Source organism: Rhinolophus hipposideros (genome assembly GCF_964194185.1).
Source record: "Rhinolophus hipposideros genome assembly, chromosome: 20".
Lineage (NCBI taxonomy): Eukaryota > Metazoa > Chordata > Mammalia > Chiroptera > Rhinolophidae > Rhinolophus > Rhinolophus hipposideros.
Window position 1 is genome coordinate 10911389 of NC_138066.1, and position 26267 is coordinate 10937655.

At 41.5% G+C, this 26267-nt stretch overlaps 1 protein-coding gene across 3 annotated transcripts; it reads right to left on the reverse strand.

The window, feature by feature from the left end:
• Positions 1-360: 360 nt before the first annotated feature.
• Positions 361-19071, reverse strand: LOC308488604 (C-type lectin domain family 10 member A-like). Of its 3 annotated transcripts, none has more exons than XM_081028501.1 (10): positions 18769-19071; positions 17895-17990; positions 17142-17258; positions 16749-16844; positions 16583-16654; positions 16407-16478; positions 16214-16300; positions 15971-16122; positions 15012-15118; positions 361-1161 (listed from the first exon to the last, which is right to left on the reverse strand). In XM_081028501.1, exons 2-10 carry the CDS (start codon positions 17959-17961, stop codon positions 1155-1157), a joined length of 777 nt encoding a protein of 258 aa, XP_080884627.1. In that variant the 5' UTR covers positions 17962-17990; positions 18769-19071; the 3' UTR covers positions 361-1154. The 3 variants fall into 3 exon arrangements, with proteins under 3 accessions (XP_080884627.1, XP_080884626.1, XP_080884625.1); XM_081028500.1 differs by lacking the exon at positions 361-1161 and adding an exon at positions 9242-10803; XM_081028499.1 differs by lacking the exon at positions 361-1161 and adding an exon at positions 13621-14872 and having other exon boundaries at positions 18769-19068.
• Between the last annotated feature and the right edge of the window lie 7196 nt (positions 19072-26267).

Below are 26267 nucleotides of genomic sequence, written 5' to 3' on the forward strand. Positions count from 1 at the left end.
CAGTCAACAAACCTGTTCCTTGCCCTGGAGGCAGACTCTGTTTCTATTTTCCAATGCTGTTTGCCATACACATCTCCTTGAAAAGACAACCTCGAATGCCAACAGTGACTCTGCTCCTAAGATGTGCACAAATGCAAGAGACCCATGAAGAAATGTCTTCGTAAAACCTAAAGATAGAGTTCCTCTACAGTTGATAGAAATAACCAACAAATGTGTTAAAATGATGTTTGGTGATCAATATTTCCTAGTCCTATTTTACTTAGAAATTATCCAGGTGCCTAGTAATTGATTTGATTAAGGTCTTAAACTAAGGGTCTTGAAAGGTATGTTTAAGCAAAGCATTGAACAGGACACCAAAATGTAGTTATGAAAGAGCAGTTTATTAGAAGCGAAAATACACTCCAAAGAGATAGGAGAAGGCCTGAGCAACAGAGTGGCTCAAAAGGCGCTGACTGGCGAGGACTTGGAGTTTTTCTTTTCCATAGAATGGGCTATTCCTCTTGCGGTGTAGGGCCACTTGATTGGCACCTGTGATTAACAGGAGGCTATTACCTCATCTTTTTAGACTGTTCACGTTCCTTCCCAGAATTCAGTCTGTTATAATGATATTAATAAGCTTCTGGGCATATATATGATATTATAATGATGGTGTAATGAGGCTAAGGTAAGATGAAACTGGTTGTAAACTTTACTGCGCAGGTGTGAATGACTGGTCTAATCTAGTTAGGCATTTTGTATCCTTTCGCTTTCTCATAGTGGTTGATGGTTATAGTGGTAAAGCACAGGTTTGGGTGGAGAGGGAAGGTCTTCTGGGCAGTCGCTTTTCATAGGCCATGTTGGAGGTGTGGGAATGTTACCTGACATGTTCGGGCATGTTGGAGACCCAATTCCTGTCTCTAACTGCCTGTCTATGTCCCTCTTGAGAGATGTGATCCCCATATATCTCTATGGGAAGGTGAGTGACAGGCGATCTCTTCTGTATCTGCTTCCTGCTGAATATGGTCATTGTCTCTACCTATTGGGGATTTATGGAACTCTCGCTGTATCTGCTCTTTAGATGAGGGAAAGGGGTCTTGGGATCTGCCTAGAAGGCCGTGTTGACCTCTTTGCATGGAATGTACTGGAAGTCTTGCTGTGGCACCGTTTGTATCCCATCAGCCCCTAGATGAAGAGAGATAGATTTTGGTTAAGGAGTTAAAAGTGTTGGCCCAAGAAGCAAGACCCAAAGCTATCAACGCACGTCGGCTGTTTGATAGAAAATCTATTTAGCTTCATGGAGTCTGTGGCCTTTTTCTCCAGTTTAACCGGTCATTCAGGTGGCATTGTTCACCCAGGAGCTGGGCCTGGAACAGCCTGGCCTGGAACAGCCTGGAGAGGGGCCAGGGGACTTCCTATGATTCAGTCTAGGGACTATCTTCTGTTTAAGATTAAAAAGATGATTTGAAAGGTGATTAAGATCAGGAACCAGGGAGCTAAAAAACTAGGAAAAAGGAGACTTAAAAATCCTGTAGTGTGGGGATTCTCCTGTATTAATATGGCTGCTTTTAAGCTAAAACTATTAAGCCAATTTGATCATGTGGACATAGCTTCTTATGTGGAAATGCTTCTAAGCTAAAAATTTCTGTGAGGAGGTGTCCTGTCCCGCGCAACAACGGCAGTGAGGATGCGAGGAGGGGCAGTTTGGGTTAAGTTTTTAAGCAAGAAACAAACAGAGACTTAATGCAGTTAAATCTCTCCGAAGGCCAGGTGGTCTCTCAGTCTCAGAGGACTGGAGCCCAGAATAAAGCTGGCTGGAGGTTTTTACTGATAGGTCTACAACTACAAGACAGCAACTACAAGAAAGCAACATTGTTTCTTACACGGTCTGTGAGGCTCAGACCTCATAACAGAAAATATTTATTCCAATCACCCTTTGTCTTTAAACAGCGAAGCACAAGGTCCCAGGATGTTTTTACTTAAAGCATGTACCTTTTCAGGATCATGTCTTTCACATTGTAACAACTCTGTTGAGAGAAGTGGAAACAGGTGCAAGGGGAAAGCCAGAGCCGGCAATAGACTTTCCCAAGCAGGGGGAAGGGGAGGCAAGGCCCCTTCCCATACCTGTCCAAGGCAGCTCATTGGGGGTCCCCACTCGGTTCCGCCTGGCTTAGGTTGTATCTCCCGTGAGATATCTTACCCGTCTTTGGCTGCAAACCATCTTTTGAGAACCAGACAGAGAAACATAAGGTGTAAACACAAGGATGGAACAGAGTCCCAGAAAGGCACAATCTCACAAAGTCTTCTTTCCTTAAGGAAAGACATGAAGGGACAGTTGGCTAGGCTGTTGTGACTACAAGGAGGGATGTTGTTTCTAAACATTTGAACATTCAGTATGTTTGAAGTTGTTGCTTTTGGAGGATTTGTAGGAAAATTAAATTCGTGTGTGTGTGTGTGTGTGTGTGTGTGTGTGTGTATTTGTCTCTATAAACCAATCTGAACAGAGCATCTTTAAGAGATTTTTTTACTTTATTAATTCTTTACAGAATGTTAATAACCCAGAACATCTTTTTCTCTCTCACAGTGAGAGGCAATGGCTTTTCTTTATTCTAGTCACACAAAGAGTCTGCAGCTTCAGTTCTACAACTTCAGCCACAGGTCCAACATAAACACAGAAATACAAAGACCCATTAGTCCAAGAAAGCAGGGCAGGAACTGGGAGGAGGGCCCAATGGCAAATCAAGGTGGCACACTGATACATAAACCAGGGCCTTGCATATGCAATGACAAAACTCGTGTGATTTTAAAATTTCACTTGCTACCTGGCAAGAGCACTCTATTAAGAAGTCTGTTTCTTAACTTTAGGAAACCTACCAAACTGGCCTACTGATTATTCAGATGGACCATCTGTAATGCAAGAATTCTCTTCTGAAAAAGAAATTTGGGTCCATGAAGATAACACAGCTCTGTGGGTGAGCATGTTAAAGTTTGTCAAAGTTGCCTTTGGGAAAAATGAATCTTAGCTAAGGAGGAAATAAGGTTGAGGAAGGAATGATGTGTTAGTTTATCTCTTTCAGTTTGAATTTACATTGAGTCTTTTATTAGTAGGACTACAGAAACCACTGAAACTAGGTTATGAGAAAAATAAAAGAGCATCTGTTTTAAGGATACAGAGGTATCTCACAGAACCCAAGAGCAGGATATCATCTGAGGCCCTGGACAGAATGGAAATAGGAACTAGAACCCTCTCTTGGTTTCTTGTGTCTGATGGCCACTCATCTTTTTTCTTTGCTCTCACTGTATGCTATCTTTCTCTGTTTCTGTGGCAATGTATTAGTCATGTTTTTTACTTTCTATATTTTATGATACTTTGACATCTTGCAGATAATCCTATCTCTATGAATGGTTTCCTTGAGTGCCCCTTCACCTGGCTGGTGAAAAGCCACTATGGGACTGATGCAAAAATAAAGGTAAAAATTATCTTTGAAAGAAGTCTCTGGAAATAGATAACTAATTCTGTAGCTCATATGAAACAACAGAAGAGAGAATGTCTAGGAAAATTTTAAAAGAAGAAAAATATTGTGGGTAGATTAGCTCTGCTGAATGTTTAAAAAAAGCCACAATAATGGGCGAGGGGGTGGGGATAAGTGGAAAGGTGAGGGGATTAGAAAACAGTCGGTAACCACAAAATGGCCTCAGGGTTTTTGAAAAATAATTTGAGGAACGTAATCAATAATGTTGTAAAGATTTTGTAGGGTATCTGATGGACATGTGTCCCATTTGGGAGACCACCTCAGGGAAGATGTAGATGCTTGATCAATGTACTGTACACCTGAAGCTGAACATTAATGAATGCCAACTATAATTTTATATATATAATGTGATGGCTCGGTGCCATGTTGGAGGGATAGTGGATGGGGGGATGGGTGGAGGGGAGTCCACAGTGTGAGGGATATAAATGATGAACGTCTAAGTATTACCTTGTCTTGTGCACCTGAAACTAATAAAGAAAAGCCACAATAGTTGAAATATTGTGATACTGTACATGAATAGACAGTTCAAAGGAACTGAGTAGGGAGCCCAGCACCTGACCCAAATATTTGAGAATTTAGTATATATGATAAAGGTGTAGTTTCCTTCTCTGGAGAAAGGAATATTCAACAAATAATGTGTTAACAAATGGATGGAAAGTGGCAAATTAAAATTAGATCCTTGTTTCAGTCCTTAAAGTAAATAGAGTCCAGGTGATTCAAGAATTAAATGTAAAATTGAAATAATATAAGTATTAAAAGGAAACATGGAACAATTCTTCTATAATGTTAGAGTAAGGCAACTTTTCAAAGAAGTATGACACAATTCCAGGACCAAGAAGAAAAAAAATATTCAACAAAAAACATATATAAATCTGCATGGAGAAAAAGTTACAGTCCAAGTCAAAAGGCAAATAACTAGAAATACTGACAACGCAAAAGGCAGCAAATGGCTAGATAGTTGAATATATTAACAATTCTGACAAGTAAACAATAAAAAGTCAAACTATGTGAAGAGTTTATATAAAAATGCAATTGTTCTTAAACATACAGAAAATGAAACTGTGAATAAGGGGAACAACTGTAATGAGTACTTGTTAAGGTGTCTGGATACAAGATAATTATATAAAAGAGTTATATTACACCAAGTATTCTCAAGTTGTAGTTCGTGGAATACTGAAGGTCCCCGAGGCATTTTGGGGAAAATTATTGTATCATAATACAAAAATGATATTTGTTATTTTACCATGTTAAAATCGACATATATCATGCAAAATTCATGGTGTCTAAAACAACTGAGATACTAGAATCAATCAAGACAGTGGTACTAAACTTTAGTAGTAGTCATCATTGTATTCCTTACTGCCACATACTCACAGCAAAAAGTATACTGGTTTCAATTAAGAATGTTCTTGACAAAATAGCAAATACTGCTAATTTTATTTAATAGTAAAAATGAGGAAGTCAGGGGAGCTAAAAACAAAAATGGAAAAGGAGCTGACACACCCTGGAGGAGGAGATTTGGGCTGACCGCATACCCACTGCCACCTACATATGCCGTCTGCCTGTCTTCCAATCCCAATTAATTCTTTATTTTCTGGAGATTTTTCATTTTTTTGAACTACCTTTTTTATTAATGATAATAAATTTTTATTAATGATAATTGATTGATTATTTCTCTGCCTGGACATTTATAGGAATGAGATTTGCTTTTTTTTTTTTTTTTTTTTTTTTAGTATTTGACACAACACTATTTAGCAGATTGATAACTAGAGGTCTTTCTTTTGTTTTCCAGTAGGTGGCACTGAAGTGCAAGGTTTTATTTTCTCTTACCTGCATTGCTGGGGCTTCTGGGATATCTGTGGGGTGGTATTACCACTGCTGTGGAAAATGCCCCATATTCCCTGAGGAGGTTGGCGTCACCTCTATGATTAGGTAGCCTTGGCCTCAGGGCAAAACCCCTGTGGGCAATGTGGTAGGTGATGTGGTTTCGGCCTGTGAGATCCCAGTGCTGCCTCCTGTAACTAAATGCTGCCCGCAGTGCTCTACTATCTGAAATGTCCCAGGTGCCTCCACAAGTTTCTGCTGTGATGGATAGGGGCAGCAGGCTGGTTCACACATTCATGGTTTTGCTCTTTTCCTAGTAGTGGTGGCTGCCAGACCTCAGCTGTCACACCTTTGTATCTCTGTCCTGTCATTGGGTTTAGCCATAGTGTGTGCCTGCTGCTCAGGGAGAAATGTTTCTGCCCCTCCAGTCCTCATGGCTGCTGAGTGTGTGTGCTATAACCGACAACTCCATTGCTAAGCAAATGCTGGAGCTGCTATGAGCTATGCAAGTGTGAGAGGAGGTGGCTCTGCACTTGTGACTTTGTTCTCTGCCTGGTAATGGTAGCTCTAGACCACAGCTGCCACACTTTTGTGTTCTGTCTCTGCCCTGTCACAGTGTGTCATGCAGGGTGTCAGGGGGGTCTCTGGTCCCGCTCCCCACATAAGAACACAGGATATGGTGAGGCCAAAAAGGAACACCCATGGAGCCATAGATAGGGGAGTCATACCACTATATTCTCGCTGGCGGCTGGGTTGGAGACACAGGAAGCAGGAGCCACACTATCCACAATCCGTCGTCCACTTCTCTCTGCCAACCAACCTCACTTGCTAGCTGCAATCCACCGTGCTAACTACAATCCACTCTTGCTAGCTCAGCCACCATCTTCTTGCTAGCCCCCCATTTTTCTGCTAGCGTAGCCACGGCAGTTATATTAGTGGCCAATGGCTCACTGGTTACAGCTGACAGCCAACTAGCCACAGCTGATGGCCATCCAATCACAGTTGATGGCCATTTATTACCTGAGCCAGCACCTTTCTATGTGAGGCCGAGAGCCTGGAAACTGCTTTCTGGGGTTCTGTCCCCACAGAGGAAATGCTGGGTCATATGGTAATTCCATTCTTAATTCTTTGAAAAACCTCCACACTGCCTTCCATAGAAGCTGCACCAATCTGCTTTCCCACCAACAGTGTATGAAGTTTCCTTTTTCTCCAGTCTCTCCAATACTTGTTATTATTTGTCTTGTTGATGATAGCCATTCTGACTGGTGTGAGGTGATATCTCATTGTGGTTTTTATTTGCATTTCTCTGATGATTAGTGATGTTTAGCATTTTTTCATATGTCTATTGGCCATTTGTATGTCCTCTTTGGAGAAATGTCTATTCAGGTCCTCTGCCCATTTTTAAATTGGATTGTTTGTTTTTTGTTGTTGAGTTATATGAGTTCTTTATATATTTTTGATATTAGCCCCTTATCAGAGGCTTTGTTTGCAAAAATCTTCTCCCACTCAATCGGTTGCCTCTTAATTTTGTTGATGGTTTCTTTTGCTGTGCAGAAGCTTTTCAGTTTGATATAGTCCCATTCATTTATTTTAGCTTTTACTTCCCTTGCCTTTGAAGTCAAATTCATAAAATCCTCTTTGAACCCAAGGTTCATAAGTTTAGTACCTATGTTTTCTTCTATGCAGTTTATTGTTTCAAGTCTTATGTTTAGGTCTTTGATCCATTTTGAGTTAATTTGGGTACACGGTGACAAATAGCATTCTAGTTTCATTCTTTTGCACATGTTTTTCCAATTCTCCCAGCACCATTTATTGAAGAGGCTGTCTTTTCTCTATTGCATGTTTTTGGCTTCTTTGTTGAAAACTGTCTTTCCATATTTATGTGGGTTTATTTCTGGGTTCCCAATTCTATTCGATTGGTCTGTGTGTCTGTTTTTCTGCCAATACCATGCTGTTTTGATTATTGTTGTCCTGTAGTACAAGCTGAAGTCAGGGAGTGTGATATCTCCAGCATTGTTTTTTTTCTTAGGATTGCTTAGGCTATTTGGGGTTTTTTGTAGTTTCATACAAATCTGATGATTTTTTCTTCCATTTCTTTAAAAAATGCCATTGGGATTTTGATGGGGATTGCATTAAATCTGTATATTGCTTTGGGTAATGTGGCCATTTTAACTATGTTGATTCTTCCAATCCATGAACACGGAATGTCTTTCCATTTCTTTGTGTCTTCTTCAATTTCTTTTAAAAATGTCTTATAGTTTTCAGTGTATAGGTCTTTCACATCTTTGGTTAAGTTTATTCCTATGTATTTTATTCTTTTTGTTGCAATTGCAAAAGGAATTGTATTTTTTCCCAAAAAACTTTTCTTAACCTCTCAAATAGCAGTCTACGGTGGTCCCAACAGTGTTTGAAGCTTAACTACCATCTCACCTGGTGGTGCCATGCTTGTCTTACCCCCTTGCAGACAACCCCAAGCTCTGTAGTGGTTCCCTTAGGACCTATCTGGCTAATGGGGTGTGGGAAAGTATTGCCCTCCCCCATATGGAGAGAAAAGGTTGAATCTCTTGCTACACCTAAGAATTCCCTTGAAATAATCTCCTTAATTCCCTACTCTTTTCTTTCAGACACTGGGAAGAGTGGTGGTTGCTTGTTTTGCCACCTCTTAATAAATTCTCCCTAGATGTGCCCAGCTCCTCTCTGTTTTAATGTATGTGCATTTATCAACAATCAATCTCAGCTTTGGGAATCCAGCCAAATTTCTATAAAAACAGGAAAAATGTCATTTAACATCTTATTTCATATAGTCATGTCACTTTTCTCAGTTCCTTAATTGGGATTATCAGGATTGTATTTATCACTTTAGACTCTTTGGAAATGGATTTTTGTTAAGAGGATAGAAAGACAAGCTACAGACAGAGAAAATATTTGCAAGCCACATACCCAAAAAAGGCTAGTATCTAGAATATATAAAGAAACCTCAGAACTCAACAGTAAAGAAAATCAAATAATCCAATTAGAAAATGGGCAGAAAAACATGAAAAGAGATTTCTCCAAAGAGGATATACAGGTGGAAAATAAGCACGTGAAAAATGCACAATATCATTAGCCATGAGAGAAATGCAAATTAAAACCACAGTAATACCTCACTGCACACTTACCAGAATGGCTAAAATTTTAAAAAATAGTGACAGTAACCGAATGCAAGTAAGTACGTGGGCAAACTGGAACATTCATATACTCTGGTGGGAACATAAAATGGTACAACTGCTCTGGAAAACAGTTTTACAGTTTCCTCTAAAACTAAATGTGCAAACATTACATGAATCCCTAATTGGGCTTTTTCCAAGAGAAAGGAAAGTTTACATTTACACAAAAATTTGTTCATGAATGTTCACAGCAGCTTTATAATAATCAAAACGTGGAAACAACACAAATGTCCTTCAATGGGGACCTAGTTAAACAAAGTGGTACTTCTATCCCACAGAATACTACTCAGCAATAAAAAGCATGAACTATTGACACATGCAACAGCTTGACTGAATCTCTAGGGAATTATGAGTGAGTGAAAAAGTCCAATCCCACAGTTATAAGCTGAATGGTTCCATTGAAAAACATTCCTGAAACTACAAAATTACAGAAATAGAGAACAGATTACTGGTTGTGAAGGGTATATGAACTGGATGAAGGTTGGTGTAACTATAAGGGGGCAATATGAGGGATCCTTGTGGTGATGGAAATGTTCTGTATCTTGACTAGATCAATATCGATATTTTGTTCATGATATTATGCAATAGTTTTGTAATATGTAGGCATTGGGAGAAATTGGGTAAAGTTTACATATGATCTCTGTATTATTTCATACAAGTATATGTGTTTCCAATTATCAAAAAAATAAAAGTTTAATTTTTAAAAACGGTTTTAGCTTTATTCATTCCACTAATTTTTGGAATCTTCTAATACTCTCTTTTTAAAGATTTTTCTTAAAATATAGCTAACATACAATATTATATTATATAAGTTTCAGGCTTTCACCATAGTTATTCAATATTTGTATACCTAAAGAAGGGATCACCATACGTCTAGCAACACTGTACCATGCCATCACAATATTATAGATTATTTTCCCTATGCTATACATTACATCCCCATAACTAGTTTTATACTTGAAAAATTGAACCTCTTGTTCCCCTTCAACTTTTCCTTTCTTAGTTTTTCAGTTACAGTTGACACTCAATATTACTTTTTATTAATTTCGAGTGTACTGTGTTGTGGTGAGACATTTATATAATTTAAGAAAAGACACCCTGACTGCTCTAGTACCCACCTGGCACTATGCATAGTTATTACCATATTATTGACTATATTCCCTATGCTTTACTTTACATCCTGATGACTCTTTTGTAACTACTAATTTGTACTTCTTAATGCCTTCTCCTCCACCCTGTCCCCCAACCTCCCTGCCATCTATCACCCTAATAAATCTACTACCCATCTGACATCATAGTTAATTACTGCCATATTATTGACTGTATTTCTTATGTTATACCCTACATCCCCATGACTACTTTGTAACAACAAATTTGTACTTCTTAATTCCTTCCCCTTTTTCATCCACCCCCACAACTCCCCTCCCATCTGGCAACCATCAAAATGTTCTCTGTATCTATGAGTTTTTGTTTGTTTGTTATTTCATTCTTTAGATTCCAATATAAGTGAAATCACATTGCACCTGTTTTTCTCTGTCTGACATATTTCATTTAGCCCAACACCCCCAGGTCCATCCATAGCACCCCAGATGGCAAAACTCCATTCCTTTCCATGGCAGAGCAATATTCCATTGCATATATGTACCTCCTACTCTTTATCCGTTCATCCATTGATGAACACCCAGGCAGCCTCCACATCTTGACCATTGTAAACAATGCTGCAGTGAACATATGCATGCACATGTCCTCTTGAAGTAGCATTTTGGGTTTCTTCAAATAAATGCCCAGAAGTGGTATCACTGGGTCCTTCTTGGTCTCTTGTTAGAGCCTTTGTTTTAAAGTCTATCTTGTCTGGCATAAGTATTGTTACCCAAGCTTTTTTGTTTGTTTCCATTTTCATGAAATATTTTTTCCCCTTTGTATTTTGATGTGAAGTGAGTCTTTTGTAGGCAGCACATGTAAGGGTCTTATTTTCTCATCCATACAACCACCATATCTTTTGATTTGAGCATTTTATCCATTTACAGTTAAAATAATTGTTGTGAGGAGGCCGGGTGGCTCAATTGGTTAGAGCAACACGGTTGCTGGTTAGATTCCCACATGGGCCAGTGAGCTGCGCCCTCCAAAGCTGGATTGAACTCGGTGAGCTGCTGCTGGCCTGCCCATGGGTCGGCTGGATGGCTCAGTTGATTAGATTGCGAGTTCTCAACAACAGGGTCGCCAATTCGATTTCCGCATGGGATGGTGGGCTTGGCACCCTGCAACTAAGATTGAACACAGCAACTGGATTTGGAGATTTAAAATCATGTGAGTTTTGTCCTGTATCAGTGTGCCATGTTGATTTGCCATTGGGCCCTCCTCCCAGTCCCAGCCCTGCTTTCTTGAACTAATGGGTCTTTGTATTTCTGTGTTTATTTTGGACCTGTGCCTGAAGTTGTAGAACTGAAGCTGCAGACTCTTTGTGTGACTAGAATAAAGAAAAGCCATTGCCTCTCATTGTGTGAGAGTAAAAGATGTTCTGGGTTATTAACACTCGGTAGAGAATTAACAAATTATAAAATCTCTTAAAGATGCACTGTTCAGATTGATTTATAGAAACTAATACATAAACACACTTGCATGAATTTACTTTTCCTAGAAATCCCCCAAGTGACTTCAAACATACTGAATGTTCAAATGTTTGAAAATAACATCTTTTCTCATAGAAATTTTTAGCTTAGTCTGGAGATTTGTCAATGCCCTCGCTGTCCATAAATTGTTCTTGCTCTACAGGAAACATTCATCAAATCCCCATAAGATTGCCTGTATTACTCTTCTATAGATAACATTAGTCTCCTCCATTATGGTATTGTTAGTTACAGTAATAAATTTGCTGTAGCCATTCAGCATTGTCAATATGTAAGTTTTCTGTTTCCTTCTGATGTTTGTCAGAAGACTCTGTTATAAGCTACATGGTAAAAAACAAACAAACAAACAAACCAAAGAAAACAAACAAACCGAAGTGTCTTCAACAAGGAAGGATAGTCTGAAAGCCTCATGAAAGGCATTTTACCAAGTATTTTTAAATACTATTATTTCAAGGAACAGACTCATGAGTATGGGCTTCTGAGCAGACATTGCTTAGACAAGCATCAGTTCTGTTATCAGACTGAGGGAGGATTTCCAGGACTATTCCAGTCCAGACACACAGAACATCATGAAATCTGAATGCTGATCCAACATGCAGCCGACCAAGAATGAATTAAGTAGGCCTGCATAAACTGATGAGGGAAATGAACTTGCACTTACTGATTTGGAATATTACTGGTATTGTTTTTTTGTTCTGTGCCCTTGGCTAGAGTAGGGTCCAGTATTTGGTGCCCACAGAATCAGCTGGGTGCCACTGCTCTTGATAGAATCTCTGGCACACTGGGCAGTGCCCTCCGGACCCCAGCAGTCCAGGTCCCCTCAGAGCACTTCCCACAAAAATCTCTCTCTGCTCCAGTCTGATGATTTTCATGGAATGCTGCTAGGCAGAGACAAGTGAAGGGCTGCTGCCTCTCGGGAGGTAAATTTTGTCCTTCCCATACCTTCCCTCTTTATTTTTAATTAACCTTAATTGAGACCTTCTTATATTCCAGGCAGGTATCTGGGTACAAGTAACACAGCAATGCATGTATCCTGCCCTCTCTTAATGAGAACCCCTAGCTATTCTGGTTCTTTACAGCTGAGATGCTTTCCCTGGTGGACTAGATTGATTGAAGAACATAGCAATCTCCACCCCTCCCTATACCCATTCTCTTCACAGCAGGACTTTGTAGCTCCTCTCATGAAAAGATGGAGTCTATTTCTTGACTCCTTGAATCGGGGCTGCCTTGTGATCTACTTTGCTCGGTAAGATGCAGTAGAAGTGACACTTCAGTTCCAAAACTAAGAGTCCTTGCACTCTCCCAGTTACTTTCTTGGAACTCTGCCCACATACTATGTGCGCATCCTAACATGGCTGAGTCGTCCCCATTGTCCCAGCCCGTATGTCAGACATGGCAGTGAGGCTATCCTAGACCAGCCAGCTCCCAGCCAAGCCACCAACTGACCACAAATGCACGAACAAGCCTAGTTCGGATGAGCCAAGCCTGGCCAGACCAAAAAAGCCAGCCAGCTGACCTACAGACCTAAGAACTATAATAATAGATGCTTATCGTTTTAAGCCACTGCTCATTCGGGGGTGGTTTGTTAAACAGCAATAGCTAACCAATACATCCGGGGATCTTATCTACTTTTCCCAACAACTCTGGGATCTTCAAAGAAGTTAATCATTGCTTTCTCCTTATCACACTGTTTATACAGTTTTTAAGTGACAGAATAGAGTGGGATTCAATCTATTGAAAGAAAATGCTCTTTTTTTCAGTAACATGGGAATTTTCAAGGTCTCACCTAGCTTCTCCATTCTGCTATTTTCAGGTTCCTAAAAATCAGGTGATGTGAAATACATGTGGTTTCACAAAAGAGTATATAATGCGTGATTTCATTGATATGAAACACTAGAATAGATAAAACCAAGCACTAGTAAAAGAAAACAGATTATTAGTTGCCTGGGGACAAGGAAATATGTTGGACTGTAATGGGAAACAAGGGAACTTTTGGGGTGATGGAAATGTTCTATATCTTGATTGGAATGGTAGTTACCAAGGTATTTATATTTGTCAAAAGTCACGTCTACTCTTTAAATGGGTGCATTTTATCATCTTATTATACCTCAATAAATTTGATTGTTAAGGTTAAAAAACCTAGGTTGGTGAAGTGATGGAAAAAAAGGATCCTTATACTCTATTGATGACAATGTAAATTGCTGCTTAAATACTATGTGTCTGACATTTGAGTGACTCTGGATAACAATATGGAGGTTCCTCCAAATATTAAAAATAGAACTAACATATGATCTCACAATCCCACTTCTGGTTATTTACCCAAAGGAAATGAAAGCAGGATAATCAAGAGATATCTGCACTCTCCCGTTCATTGCATCATTGTTCACAATAGCCAAGATATGGGAACAACCTAAGTATTCATCAATGGATGAATGAGTAAAGAAGATGTGGTATATATGTACAATGGAATTTTATTCAATATTGAAAGGAATCCTGCCATTTTCAACAACATGGATGGACCTTAAGGGCATTACGCGAAGTGAAATAAGCCAGACAGAGAAAGACAAATACTGCAAGGCATCACTTATTTGTGAAATCTAAAAAAAAAAAAAAAAAAAAAAAAGGCAAATTCGTGGTTGCCAGGGGCTGGAGGTGGGGAAGTTAGAGAGAGGTTGGTAAAATGGTACAAACTTTCAGTTATAAGATGAGTAAGGTCCAAGGATCTAATGTAAAACTTAGTGACTATACTTGATAACCCTGTCTAGTATAATTGAACTTTGCTAAGAGAGCAGAACTTAAGTGTTTGCATCAAAAAGAAAACAAAGATAAATATGTGAGTTTATGGATGTGTTAATTAACTGGATGGGTGGAAATATATATATATGTGTTGCCTTACAGCTGCCGAACAGTCTGTTCCCCACGCCTTCCCCATGACATCACAAGAAAGTGTCTCGGAAAGCTGGGAACCAATGGAATAATATCGGTCAGACTCTCTTATCTGATGGTTTCAGTACAGTGATTCCATCCCCTGGGGTTGTGCGTGTGTGTGAAGGCACAGTACGTGTTGGAGCACAATGGGGATTTTCGGGAAGAACAGCCAGTCAGGCACGTGACTTGTGGACCATGGCAAAAACAAGCTTTGTTTCCTTGTATGATGACTAATAAAAGCTATGCTTTGGCCTGATTTGGGGCTCAGTCCTTGAGACTTGAGTCCCTTGGCCCCGCTTGCACTCTACTCTTGTCTACTGTCTTTCTCAACCCTGCGTAGGCACCCTTCTTGCTTCCCACAGCTCTTGTCATGCAGGATGTGACATATATATGTATTATACCTCAGTAAAGCTGAAATTTGATTAAAAAGAAACACGTAGGAACTCTATGTAGTCGTTTGAAAGTTAAGGAGAAAAAAATTCAAAATGATGGAAGTACAATATCCCAGGGCTTATTCCTCTCCCACGGAGGTCTTGTTAGTGGTGTCTGGGGAACAATCCCCCTCCGCCATCCCTGCTGTTTCCATGGCTGAGTAGTAACAGGAAGCAGCTCTGAGATGTCCTACCCGGCCTTGCCCAGGCTGGTCTCACAGATCCAGCGGTAGGGCCTCTGGCAGACATCATCATTCCACCTGCCATCAGAGAGGTAGTGGGCACAGTCCTCGCCTCCACCCAGCCCGTGCCCATGCCAGTCGTCTGGCTGGCCTGGCTTCCAGTTCCTGAGGGGAGAGGACAACAGCCAGCTAGGAAGGTCAAAAGGAACAGAATCCAGGTCTGGGAAGATGGGACTGTGGATCAGATCCTTGAACAGCAGAGCTGAAGGAGGAAAACAGGCACAGAAAGCCAGGGTGTACTCACTTGAAATTGGTCTCATAGTCTGTGCCATCCACCCATTTCCAGATTCCTTCAGGATCACTGAGGCCTATCCAGGTGTATGAGGAGCCTGTATGTTCCTGTACAAAATTCTGGGATGATAGAAGGATAATGATGACTTCTTCCTATCCCAGCTAATTCCTTCGACTAGGAGTCTAAACTTTACATATTAATTAAGTCAGTTGAGGAGATTTTGGATGTTTATCCCAGTGCCCAAGCTAGCTACTATCATGCACCACTTACAAGAATAGTCAATTTCATAGAATGAACTTACACAAATCTAGATGGTATAGCCTACTACACACCTGGGCTCTATGGTAAAGCCTATTGCTCCTAGGCTACAAACCTGCACAGCATGTTACTGTACAAAATAACATGAGATTAAATCAAGCACAGAGAAATGACGCACTCAAGAGACACTGTAAACACAAGATGTATCGGGTTCCTGCCGGCATAACAGCACACTGTTTAACAGCAAACTATTATAAGTAGAAAGAATACACTCTAAAAATACAATTAAAAGTATAGTATAATACATACATTACCCAAAACATAGTCATTTATTATCATTACTAAGTATTATGTACTGTACATAATTGTATGTGCTGTACTTTTATACGTATAGGACTGGTAGCCGCACAGTAGTTTTGTTTACACCAGCTTCACCCCAAACACGGGAATAATGTGCTGAGCTACAACGTTATGATGGCTCCAACTCACTAGGCGTAAGGAATTTTTCAGCTCTATAATACTCTTACGAGACCAAGTCATATATGTGATTCTTGACTGAAACGTCATTATGTGGCACATGACCGTAAACGTGAGGGTGTGACTCAGATGACAGTGTTTTTAAAGCTCTCCAGGTGATTCCAATGTGCAGCAATGGCTGAGAAACACTTCCGTGAATAGCATATGTCCTGAGACCTGAGCACTGGAGCCCTCACCTGCTCCTCTCTCGAGTTGATGACAACCAGATGCCCATTCTCCAGCTGGCAGTACTTCTCAGCCTCATTCCAGGGCTTCCCCGTATGAGAGAACCAGTAGCAGCTGCCCTCATGCTCCAGCCAGTTAAGGGGACAGCAGGTATTTTGAGTGTCTGAGGGGCCAGGGTGGGGGAGGGTCTGAGATGCTGCCCAGTGGGATGTGGGCAGAAAATGGGGCCAGGCACTCCCCCGCACACCCCTCACCATTGCTCTTGAGAGCAGCCATGTGGCAATTCAGGGAGATCAGGTCTTTGGTCAGCTGCTGGACTCGCAGGAGCATTTCGGAATAATCTGGGACACACAGATGAGCAGTGGGGACAGTGCAGAGGGCCCAGCCTAGTCCCCTCCATGCCCTCCCTCCACTTCATGCCCGGGTGGAGGGGAGAAGGTGCCTGACCTTTTTTGAGTTCCTCTTGCTCTTTCTCCAGTTTACTCTCCAGAGAAAACACCTTGTCCTGCAAGCTTCGGGCTGGAGGGGAGGGCACTCAGCACCACAGGCTGCTCCCACCATACCTGTGCTCTGACAGCCTGCCCCCACCCCCCTTACACACACACTCCTGGAGGATCTCTCACCTGCTTGCAATTCCTGCTCATGGTTTCCCACCTCGGTTTTCAGAGACGTTATGGTTTCTTGCAAACTGCCATCTGGAGGACATGGGACGCAGAGCTGGGGAGTCAGTTCCCACCCCTCCCACACCACAACCCATCCCAGTCCAGAGCCCCTTCCAGCCAGGCTCACCCTGGGAGTGCAGGGCCTGGAGCTCAGCCACAGTGTTCGAAGTGACATTACTGAAAGTTGTTCTCAGAGTCACCAGCTCCCTCTGAAACTTGGAATCTGGTCAAGCGGATGAGACAATCAGTATGAGATTCATGAGGCCCTTTCTGTGCCAGCACTGAGCAGGGCACCAGGCATACATTGTCTCACAGAGTCCTCACAGCCACTCAATCCAAAGGGACAGGCACTATTGTTATCCGCGATGTCAGATGAGGAGACTCAGGCTTCCAGGGGTTAAGTAGTTTGACTACCTTACCCACAAATAAGTGACAGAGCCAGCAGCCATCCTTATCCATCACGATAGCCATTGGTGCCCACCTCAGTGTACCCTTATCCCTGCGACTCTGTGACTCTCACTTTGGGATCCGATCACGCAGATGCCCATCAGCAGGAGCAGGCTGAGGCCCAGGCAGAACAGGAGTGGGCGGGCTCCAGAGCAGAGACTCTGCAGGAAGGGCTGGGGCCAGGACAGCCCTGCAGGAGGAGAAGAGGTCAGGACATGAGAGGAACAGGGGAGGAGGAAAGGGCCACAGGGACCTGTCAGGGATGGAGGATGGTGCAGGTCAAGCCTCGGGGAGGCTGGACGAGGAGGATTGTGGGCCAGGGGATGCCAGGCCTCTGGCCCCTCAAGGAACAGCACAAGTTCTCAGTCACATGTGCCCCTCACACTCCTGGGGACACACGCATACAAGAACACACAGACGAGGCATGATGGTGACATGTGAGGTCCTATCATCAGGCCTGGGAGAGGGGACAGGAGAGCACAAGTGAATTCTGGCAGCCAGGCCCTCAGCAGGCTCACACTCATTAGTATCGTCAGGTTAGCAAATGTTTCCCTCCAAACACAACTATTCACTCCTCCATTAGTGAATAGTCGCGTCCTCCCCCAGAGTACTGGCCAGGCCCACTGTGGCCCTCCCTGTCCCTGTCTTTCTGAGGACCTTGAATCCTCTTCATACTGGAGCTCCCAGGGGCGGGGGCCTGACCCCCTCAGAGTGGGGGACCCCACCAGTACACATGGCAGAGGTACATAGATGGCATGACAGCAGAAATCCTTACAAACATATTAAGAGAATATTTTAGGGGATACCATTACTCCTTTCCTCTTACCATTTCTAAGCCACCAGCTCTTCTTGTCACTCTCCACGGACTGGAAGTTTTCATACTTCATTGACATGCTTGGACTGAACTCTGAGGCTGTCAGAGCTGAAATGGAGGCACGGCCAGAGATAGGCTGGGGCTGGAGCAGGGGCACAAGGGAGGCTGGGGCTAACTGGAGCTGAGGTCAGCGCTGGAGTTGAGGTAAGAGTTGAGGTTTGGGTTGAGAATGAACCCTAGGTTAGGGCAAAGAAGTGGAATGGGTCTGGGTTTGCAGCTGAGTTTGGAAATGGGGTCAGGATTGACTTTGGTCTGGGGTAGGGTTGAGTATGGGATTGGAAGTAGAGGCAGAGTTAGAGTTAAATGTATTACTAGGACTGGGTCTAACATTGGGGCTGAAATTGAGGGTGTCTCCTGCTAGCACGGGGGTCAGTAGTCATGTTGATGCCATGGATGGAGTGGGGCCTAAGCCTGGAGCTGAAGTTGAAAATAGAAGAGAGTTAAGATTCAGCTTTGGGTGGGAGCTGATGTTAACATTCAAGTTGACTCTGGAGTTGAAGCTGTGGTTGGGAGTTAAAGAGGAAATGGGGTTCGTAATGGAGTTAGGGCTGTGGCTGGGCTGGGATCTGAAGTTAGGGCTGGAATTGGGCTAGAGATGGAGCTGAGTTTGAGTCTCAGTTTGTGACGGAATATTGGCTGCCATACTTCAACCCAAATCCAGTGAAGGGAATAGAGTCTAAAACCTCTACTCGGTCATTACATCTTCAAGCTGCCACCTTATATCTCTTCCCATTCAGTCCCACCTGAGACCCACACTCCCCTCTCCCTGCTTCATTTAACTCTCTCCCTGTCTCCTTGGTCTCACCTGCATCCCCAGCCCTGTTACCTGTGCAAATTCTGAAGGCTGTGATTCTTGGGTTCGTTGTGCAGCAATGAGCAGAGTTGGAAGAAACTAAATCTTGGAGTGTGGGGTAGCGGTGACCAAGGGAGGAGTCACATAAGTGACGGAGTCCGGCTGGTCTTCATGTCTGAAAGCCCAGAGATCTATAATCTGGATTATTTCATATCCTCAGCACTAGGCAGTAAATAATAATTGAAACACAGACTGAGATTGTGTGATTGGGAGAGTTAGATATGGGGACAACTTTGCTCTCCTCCTCCAGGATGTCACTCCTCCCTTTCCGCTTCTTTTGAGCTTCCTGACTTCCTCATTTTTACCATTTGGGAGAGGGGGCGGGACCAGCAGGGATCAGAGGTGCAGTCTGTTGTTGCTTCTCTGTCCCACACCCCTTTTCACTTCCTGCATCTGAATTTCTTAGACTTCTTGATATCTCCATCATTGCACGCCCAGGTCTAGAGGATCCCCTTTCTCTGCTCTTGCTCAATTATGATCCTAGTTCCTGTCATGTCAGCTTCCTCTGGGGCCTCAGCCATCAAGCTTCCCCATTGCTGGCTAGCTCTACTTACTCTCCACTCACAGGGTGGGATGAGGATGACAGAGAGTAAGAGTTTCTGGCTGGAATGGAATAGGAGCTGCCGGGGATAGGAGCAAACTCTTACTGAGCATCAACTCTGGGGATGGGGCAGACACTTGTTGTACATTAACCATTCAGTTCCCACAGGAAACATGGGAAGCGTTTTGGATGATGAGTATTATTGCAAAAGTAATTTTGAACTTGCCAACCCCTGACAAGGTCTGAAGGACCTTAAGGAGTTCAAAGTCCACACACTAAGAACCTTGGTGTAAATTAACTAATATTTTATATTGATCTGTGTGTAGCCACATTGACAAATCCTTTTGTTAGTTACAGAAGTTATTTGAAAAAAGTACAGCTTCTTGCATTTTAAAGTGTCAATTATAATAACATCAACGATTACAGAAAATTATGTCAAAACATTTTATTTTGTTATTTTTCTGCACGTATTATATTTTCTAACTTATACATTATATTTTTAAAGTCAATTAAATGTTATTTAATTCCATAATGAGGGCATCAATATGATGGTAAAGCTAATATTGGGGAATATAAAATAGACAGAAATATTGATAGTAATAGAAAAAAAGATTGCTGGAATGAGATTCCTAAATTAGATGCAATACTTACTTGCTCTACAGGGCAATAAACCTGTAATCTTTAGGTAATCTTTCCTACCAGACAGAATTTATTTGCATTGCTATTGGACAAGAATCATTTGCCTTGCTATTAGCTTTTCCATAGAGTCTGACCATATACTAATCAATATTACAAATAAGTCAAACAAATGTATGTTTCCCCTAAAGAGATCATTCTTGAGTGAGTCTCTTAGACAATATTCTAGTACAGCAATCATAGACATGCATTCACTATTTTACCTATCTCTAAGTTTTTGATTTTTTTCTAAGAAGTTCCCTTGTGATCATAAATAATCTCAAAACATTTTTTTTTATCACTACAAAAAGCTGGCATTTGTCCTGATTCACTTACATAGTGTGACACGAAGTAGCAACGAACATATATAAGACTCCTGTAGGATGGTCAGCATATCTAGAGCTATGTGGTATTAGACTATCAAAATCTAGGAAAATTTTATCTATGGAGCATTATAAAACTTGAGTAAGTTGTGATGCAATTGTAAATAAGTTTCGAGATGAGTTATCTTTTTTTATTTTTTTATTTTTTAATTAAATTTATTGGGGTGACAATTGTTAGTAAATTTACATAGATTTCAGATGTACAATTCTGTATTACATCATCTATAAATCCCATTGTGTGTTCACCACCCAGAGTCAGTTCTCCTTCCATCACCATATATTTGATCCCCCTTACCCTCATCACCCACCCCTCACCCCCTTACCCTCTGGTAACCACTAAATTATTGTCTGTGTCTATGAGTTTTTCTTTCTCATTTGTTTGTCTTGTTCTTTTGTTGTTTTGGGTTTATATACCACATATCAGTGAAAGCATAGGGTTCTCTGCTTTTTCTGTCTGACTTATTTCGCTTAGCATTACTCTCTCAAGATCCAAGATGAATTATCTTTACTGAAGCAATTCAGCATATCCACTGGCACCTAATAATCAGTTATTCACTTATCAAACTTATTTAAAAGAAATTTCTTTTAAATTTCTATCCACAAAGATAATGAAAAACAATCTGCCTTCAGGTGGCAAGCACAGCAGTGCACATTCACTCTCGCACCAGTGTCAATGCTTCCGTTCTCTGTCATAACATATATATGAGCTAGGTCAACTCCCCTGTCCACTCAATGCCAACTCTACTTTTCTCTATCATGATATAGTCTAGAGGGCACCTGGGACTTTTATCACCCGATGTTGCACATAATATCATGGTGAAATATTGATAACATTATACTAATTTGACTAGATGAGGAGGAAGGAGCAGGCTCCCTCGATGTATTTGTAAGACATATGTATGCTACAGGAGGGGGATAAACTGCTAACGTTTCACTGGTCTTGGGTATGTCAAGCTGCCTTTCAAAAGTTAGAGTCAAGTTGCCACACTTGCACTATCCGTCAGAAGGAAAAAGGCAAGATGCTTTGAATGTCCTTGAATTTTTGAGAAAATGTATAGCACATGCCGTTTGTTGCTCTGAGCCATTAGCTGAGTAACCTATAAGGCTACCAGCGCTACATCAGGCCTCGAGTGATAAAAGGCTTTGTATCAGATCTAAACTGAAGGGTAAGGTTTTCTGCTGTTTAGGCCTTACGACTGAGCAGACCCAATCGTATTGGAAATGTCTATGGCAAGAAGGGTACTACACTAAGCCTCTGGCGAATCCCAATAGGGGAATCACAGTGTGGACCCCTAGGATTTTGGAATAAAACAATGAGTGCCTGCATTCGTTTACCACTATTTTCCATTTGAAAAGCAGCTCCTGGGCTTGCTCCTAGGGCGTGGTAGAGATTCAATACCTAATGAAACTTTAAGTGCTATGCAACCCAAAATCCCCATCATGATCTAGGTTTTATTTGATGATCAAAATCATAGAATTAAATGTGCATTGCAATAAGTTGTAAAACATAAATGTTTCATACATACAAGACGAGTCCAGAGAGCATAATTGCTTCAGTAGGTGGCTCATATTTCCATTGTAGCTGTTCCTAATGCTTTGCTGTAGCTTTTTCATTTCACACATAGAATTATCTTTACTGAAACAATTCAGCATATCCACTGGCACCTAATATTCAATGGTTAAAGACAAAGAGATAATCTTAAAAGTAGCAAGAGAAAAGCACTTAGTCACCTCCAAGTGAGCTCTCATAAGACCGACAATTGATTTCTAATAGAAACTTTGCAGGTCAGAAGGGATTGGCACAAAATATTCAAAGTGATGAAAAGCTCATCCCAGAGAGATCCATATAATTACTTAATGGAAGAGTAAAAACTGCAGCCCTGATTTGAAAATGGCTTTTCAAGCTGTGAAAGCATCTATGAACAAATATATGGCTGTTGCACTATAGCCTAAAGGCCGTGGTGAAGGGAATCCTCTCAATAGGCAGATCTTAGGCAGTGTATTTGGTTGTCCATATTAGGTGGAAGGATATATGGCCCGAAGTATGGAATTATATTGATTTATGGAGAGTGGCTTAATGAGTTCACTAGCTGGTCAGTGCCTTGGGAAGAACAAAATTTGAAAATTGTTGACAAGGTTGTTGTTGTTTTTTAAGATTTTTATTAAATATACTTAACATACAATATTATACTAGTTTCAGGTATACACCATAGTTATTCAACATTGTCATACCTAAAAAAGTGGTAAGTCCAGCAACTATCTGACACTGTACTATGCTACCACATTATTGAGTACTCATATATTCCTTATGCTGTACATTTTCATACATCCCCAAGACTTATTTGTTTTATACCTGGAACTTCGAACCTCTTATTCCCCTTCACCTCACCTCCCCCCCTTTTTACTTTTTCAATTATAGTTGGCATTCAATATTATTTTATATTAATTTCAGGTGTATAGCATAGTAGTTAGACATTTATATAATTTAAGAAATGACTCCCCTGACTAGTCTAGTCTCCCTGGCATTACATATAGTTACTACCATATTATTAATTATATTCCCTATGCTTTTTGTACTTCCTAATCTTTTCACCTTTTTCACCCTGCCAACAACCCCCCTTCTATCTAGTACCCATCTGAAACCATACTTAGTTATTATTATACTATTGACTATATTTCTTATGCTATAAACTACATCCCCATGACTACTTTGTAAGAACAACTTTGTACTTCTTAATCTCTCCCCCTTTTTCACCCAGCCCCACAACTCTCCTGCCATCTGACAACATTAAAATGTCCTCTGTAGGGCCAGCCCGGTGGCGCAGGTGGTTAGAGCTCCATGCTCCTAACTCCGAAGGCTGCCGGTTCGATTCCCACATGGGCCAGTGGGCTCTATACACATCTATGAGTTTGTTTCTGTTTTGTTTGTTCATTTTGTTCTTTAGATTCCGCATACAAGTGAAATCACATTGCCTCTGTCTTTCTCTGTCTGACGTACTCCACCCAGCACAATTCCCTCAAGACCAACCATGCCACCGCAGATGGCAAGAACCCATTCCCTATTCCCTTTCATGGTGGAGCAATATTCCATTGTATATACGTACCACCTGCTCTTTATCCATTCATCCATTGACAGACACCCAGGCTGCCTCCACATCTTGGCCATTGTAAACAATGCCACAATGAACATATAGGTACACACACCCCTCAAAGTAGTGTTTTGGGTTTCTTTGGATAAATACCCAGAAATGGGATTACTGGGTCCTTCTTTGCATCTTGTTATAGCCTTTGTTTTAAAGTCTATTTTGTCCGGTATAAGTAATGCTATTCCAGCTTTTTATTTTTTCTTTCCATTTTTACAAAATGTCTTTTTCCATCCTTTTATTTTCAGTCTGTGTGTGTCTTTTGATCTGAAGTGAATCTCTTGCAGGCAGCATATGTAAGGGTCTTGGTTTCTTATCCATTCAGCCACCCTATATTTTGATTGGAGCAGTTAATCCATTTACATTTAAAGTAATTGTTGATAGAAATATAGTTATTGACATTTTATTATTCATACTTTTATCTTTTTTTTTTTCACGTTAAAGAAGCCCCTTGAAGATTCCTTGTAATATTGGTTTGGTGGCGATGAACTCATTTAGCTTTTTCTTGTTTGGGAAGCTCTTATTTGTCCTTCAATTCTAAATGATAGCTTTGCTGAGTAGAGTAATTCTGATTGTAGGTCCTTGCTTTTCATCACTTTGAATATTTTGTGCCAGTCCGTTCTGACCTGCAAAGTTTCTATTAGAAATCAACTGTCGGTCTTATGAGAGCTCACTTGGAGGTAACTAACTGCTTTTATCTTGCTACTTTTAAGATTCTCTCTTTGTCTTTAACCACTGGCATTTTAATTATGATGTGTCTTGGTGTGGGCCTGTTTGGGTTTATCTTGTTTGGGACTCTCTGCGCCTCCTGGGTTTGTATGTCTATTTGTATGTTTATTTCCTTCACCAGGTTAGGGAAGTTTTCTGTCATTATTTCTTCAAATAGGTTTTCAATTCCTTGCTCTCTCTCTTCTCCTTCTGGTATCCCTATGATGTGAATGTTGGGATGCTTGATGTTGTCCCAACGGCCTCTTAAACTTTATTTATATATTTATTTATTTATTTATTTATCCTTTTTTCTTTTTGTTGGTCTAATTGGGTGTATTTTGCTACCTTATCTTCTAAATCACTGATTCAGTCTTCTGTTTCATTTAATCTACTGTTGATTCCCTCTAATGTATTCTTCATTTCAGTTATTGTATTCTTTATTTGTGACTGGTTCCTTTTTTCATGTTTTCTATCTCCATTTTTATGTTTCCTATCTCTTTGTTGACATTCTCCCTGAGATCATTGAGCATCCTTATAACCAGTGTTTTGAACTCTGCCTCTGGTAGATTGCTTTTCTCCATTTTGTTTAGTTCTTTTTCTGGAACTTTATTCTGTTCTTTTAGGGCATGTTTCTATGTCTCCCCATATTGGCTGCCTTCCTGTGTTTGTTTCTATTTATTAGATAGGGCTGCTATGCCTCCTGGTCTTAGTAGAGTTGCCTTCTGTAGTAGGTATCCTGTGAGGCCCAGTGGTACAGTCTTCCTGATCACCAGAGCTGGATGCCCTAGGTGTGGCCACTTGTGTCGATTATTTGTGCCCTCCTGTTGTAGTTGAACCTCAGTTGCTTTTTTGCACATCAGTGGGAGTGATTTACCCTTGGGCTTATTAATTGTGAGTACTGGCCAATATTACAGTGCAGGATCTGTTGCACAAGAGCTAACCCTACAGAGCAGGATTCACTTTAGCAGGGCTCCGGTGCTTGCTCAGTCTGCCTTTTTGGTGTGTCCTCCTTGGAGGCAGCTTGGTGATGCTCCAGCTTAGTCCAAAGCTGGCCTCTGGGTGTGCTGGTTCCCAGGGCTTCCTGGGAGGGGTCTTGCTTCAGGCCAAGTTCAGCCACAACCTGTACCCTGCCCAGGGTCATCTGGCATGAGCCACAAAACAATCCACAGATGGCTGCCACCCACACTGGGCATGGAGGTATCTCAGGAGGCCCAGTCATGAACTGAAAGCAGCTGTGACTAGTGCTGGGCTTAGGGATGCTCAGTAAGATGTACAGGATATGCTGAGGGCAGATGTTGCTTGTTTGGGTTTTGTGGGCTTTTGTGAGATGTTTAGGAAAGTCCACAGAATGAGACAAGGCAAGCTGTTTGTACAGAAAAGCCACTGGAAGTGGCCTGGTTGTGCCTGAAAGTTGGGTGGGGTGGGGTCTCTGGCAATTATCAGGGTCAGGTGAACATATGGTGTTAGCTAGGTTGATGGAGATATGGCAGCAACCTGTGTCTGTACCCCAGGAAAGGAGAGAGCTCAACATAGACACAATGGCTTTCACCAACTCCTCCGTCCAGGAGAAAGATGCCCCTCCAGCCCTTGCCCTGAGGCTAAACTACTCAGTTTCTCTTTGTCCCTGGTGCCTTTCAAGCTGCTGCCCAAGAGCTAGAACTCAGAAAAAGTGAGTCCGTTTGTGAGTAAGTCCATGCATGGGCCTCTTAAGAGGAGCGCCTAGGACTGCAGCTACAATAGTCTCAGCCACAAATTTAACAGCCAGAAGTTATGGGGACTTTTCTTTCTGGAACTGGAACCCTGGGCTGGGGAGCCTGGTATGGGGCTAGTTCCCCTCACTCCTTTGCAGGAGACTTCCAGAGCCATGATATCCTTCCCAATTTTTAATGGTTATTTGCAGGTGTGAGACCACCCCTTTCCCATCTCTGTCCCTCTTAACCAGTCTTAAGGTAGCTTCTTCTGTTTGTCCTTAGTTGTAGGGGCTTCAGTTCAGCTAGACTTCAGGAGATTCTTAATGATGGT

What these genes read in the sequence shown, in the direction of transcription:
- LOC308488604 (XM_081028499.1), bottom strand. Translation starts at nt 17,961, where the DNA reads ATGTCAATGAAGTATGAAAACTTCCAGTCCGTGGAGAGTGACAAGAAG. An exon ending in GAGCTGGTGGCTTAGAAATG is followed by an intron (nt 17,259 to 17,894) that starts GTAAGAGGAAAG and finishes CTCCTCCTGCAG; the next exon opens with GGCTGTCCTGGCCCCAGCCC. An exon ending in TGAGCAGGAATTGCAAGCAG is followed by an intron (nt 16,479 to 16,582) that starts GTGAGAGATCCT and finishes CCTCCCCTCCAG; the next exon opens with CCCGAAGCTTGCAGGACAAG.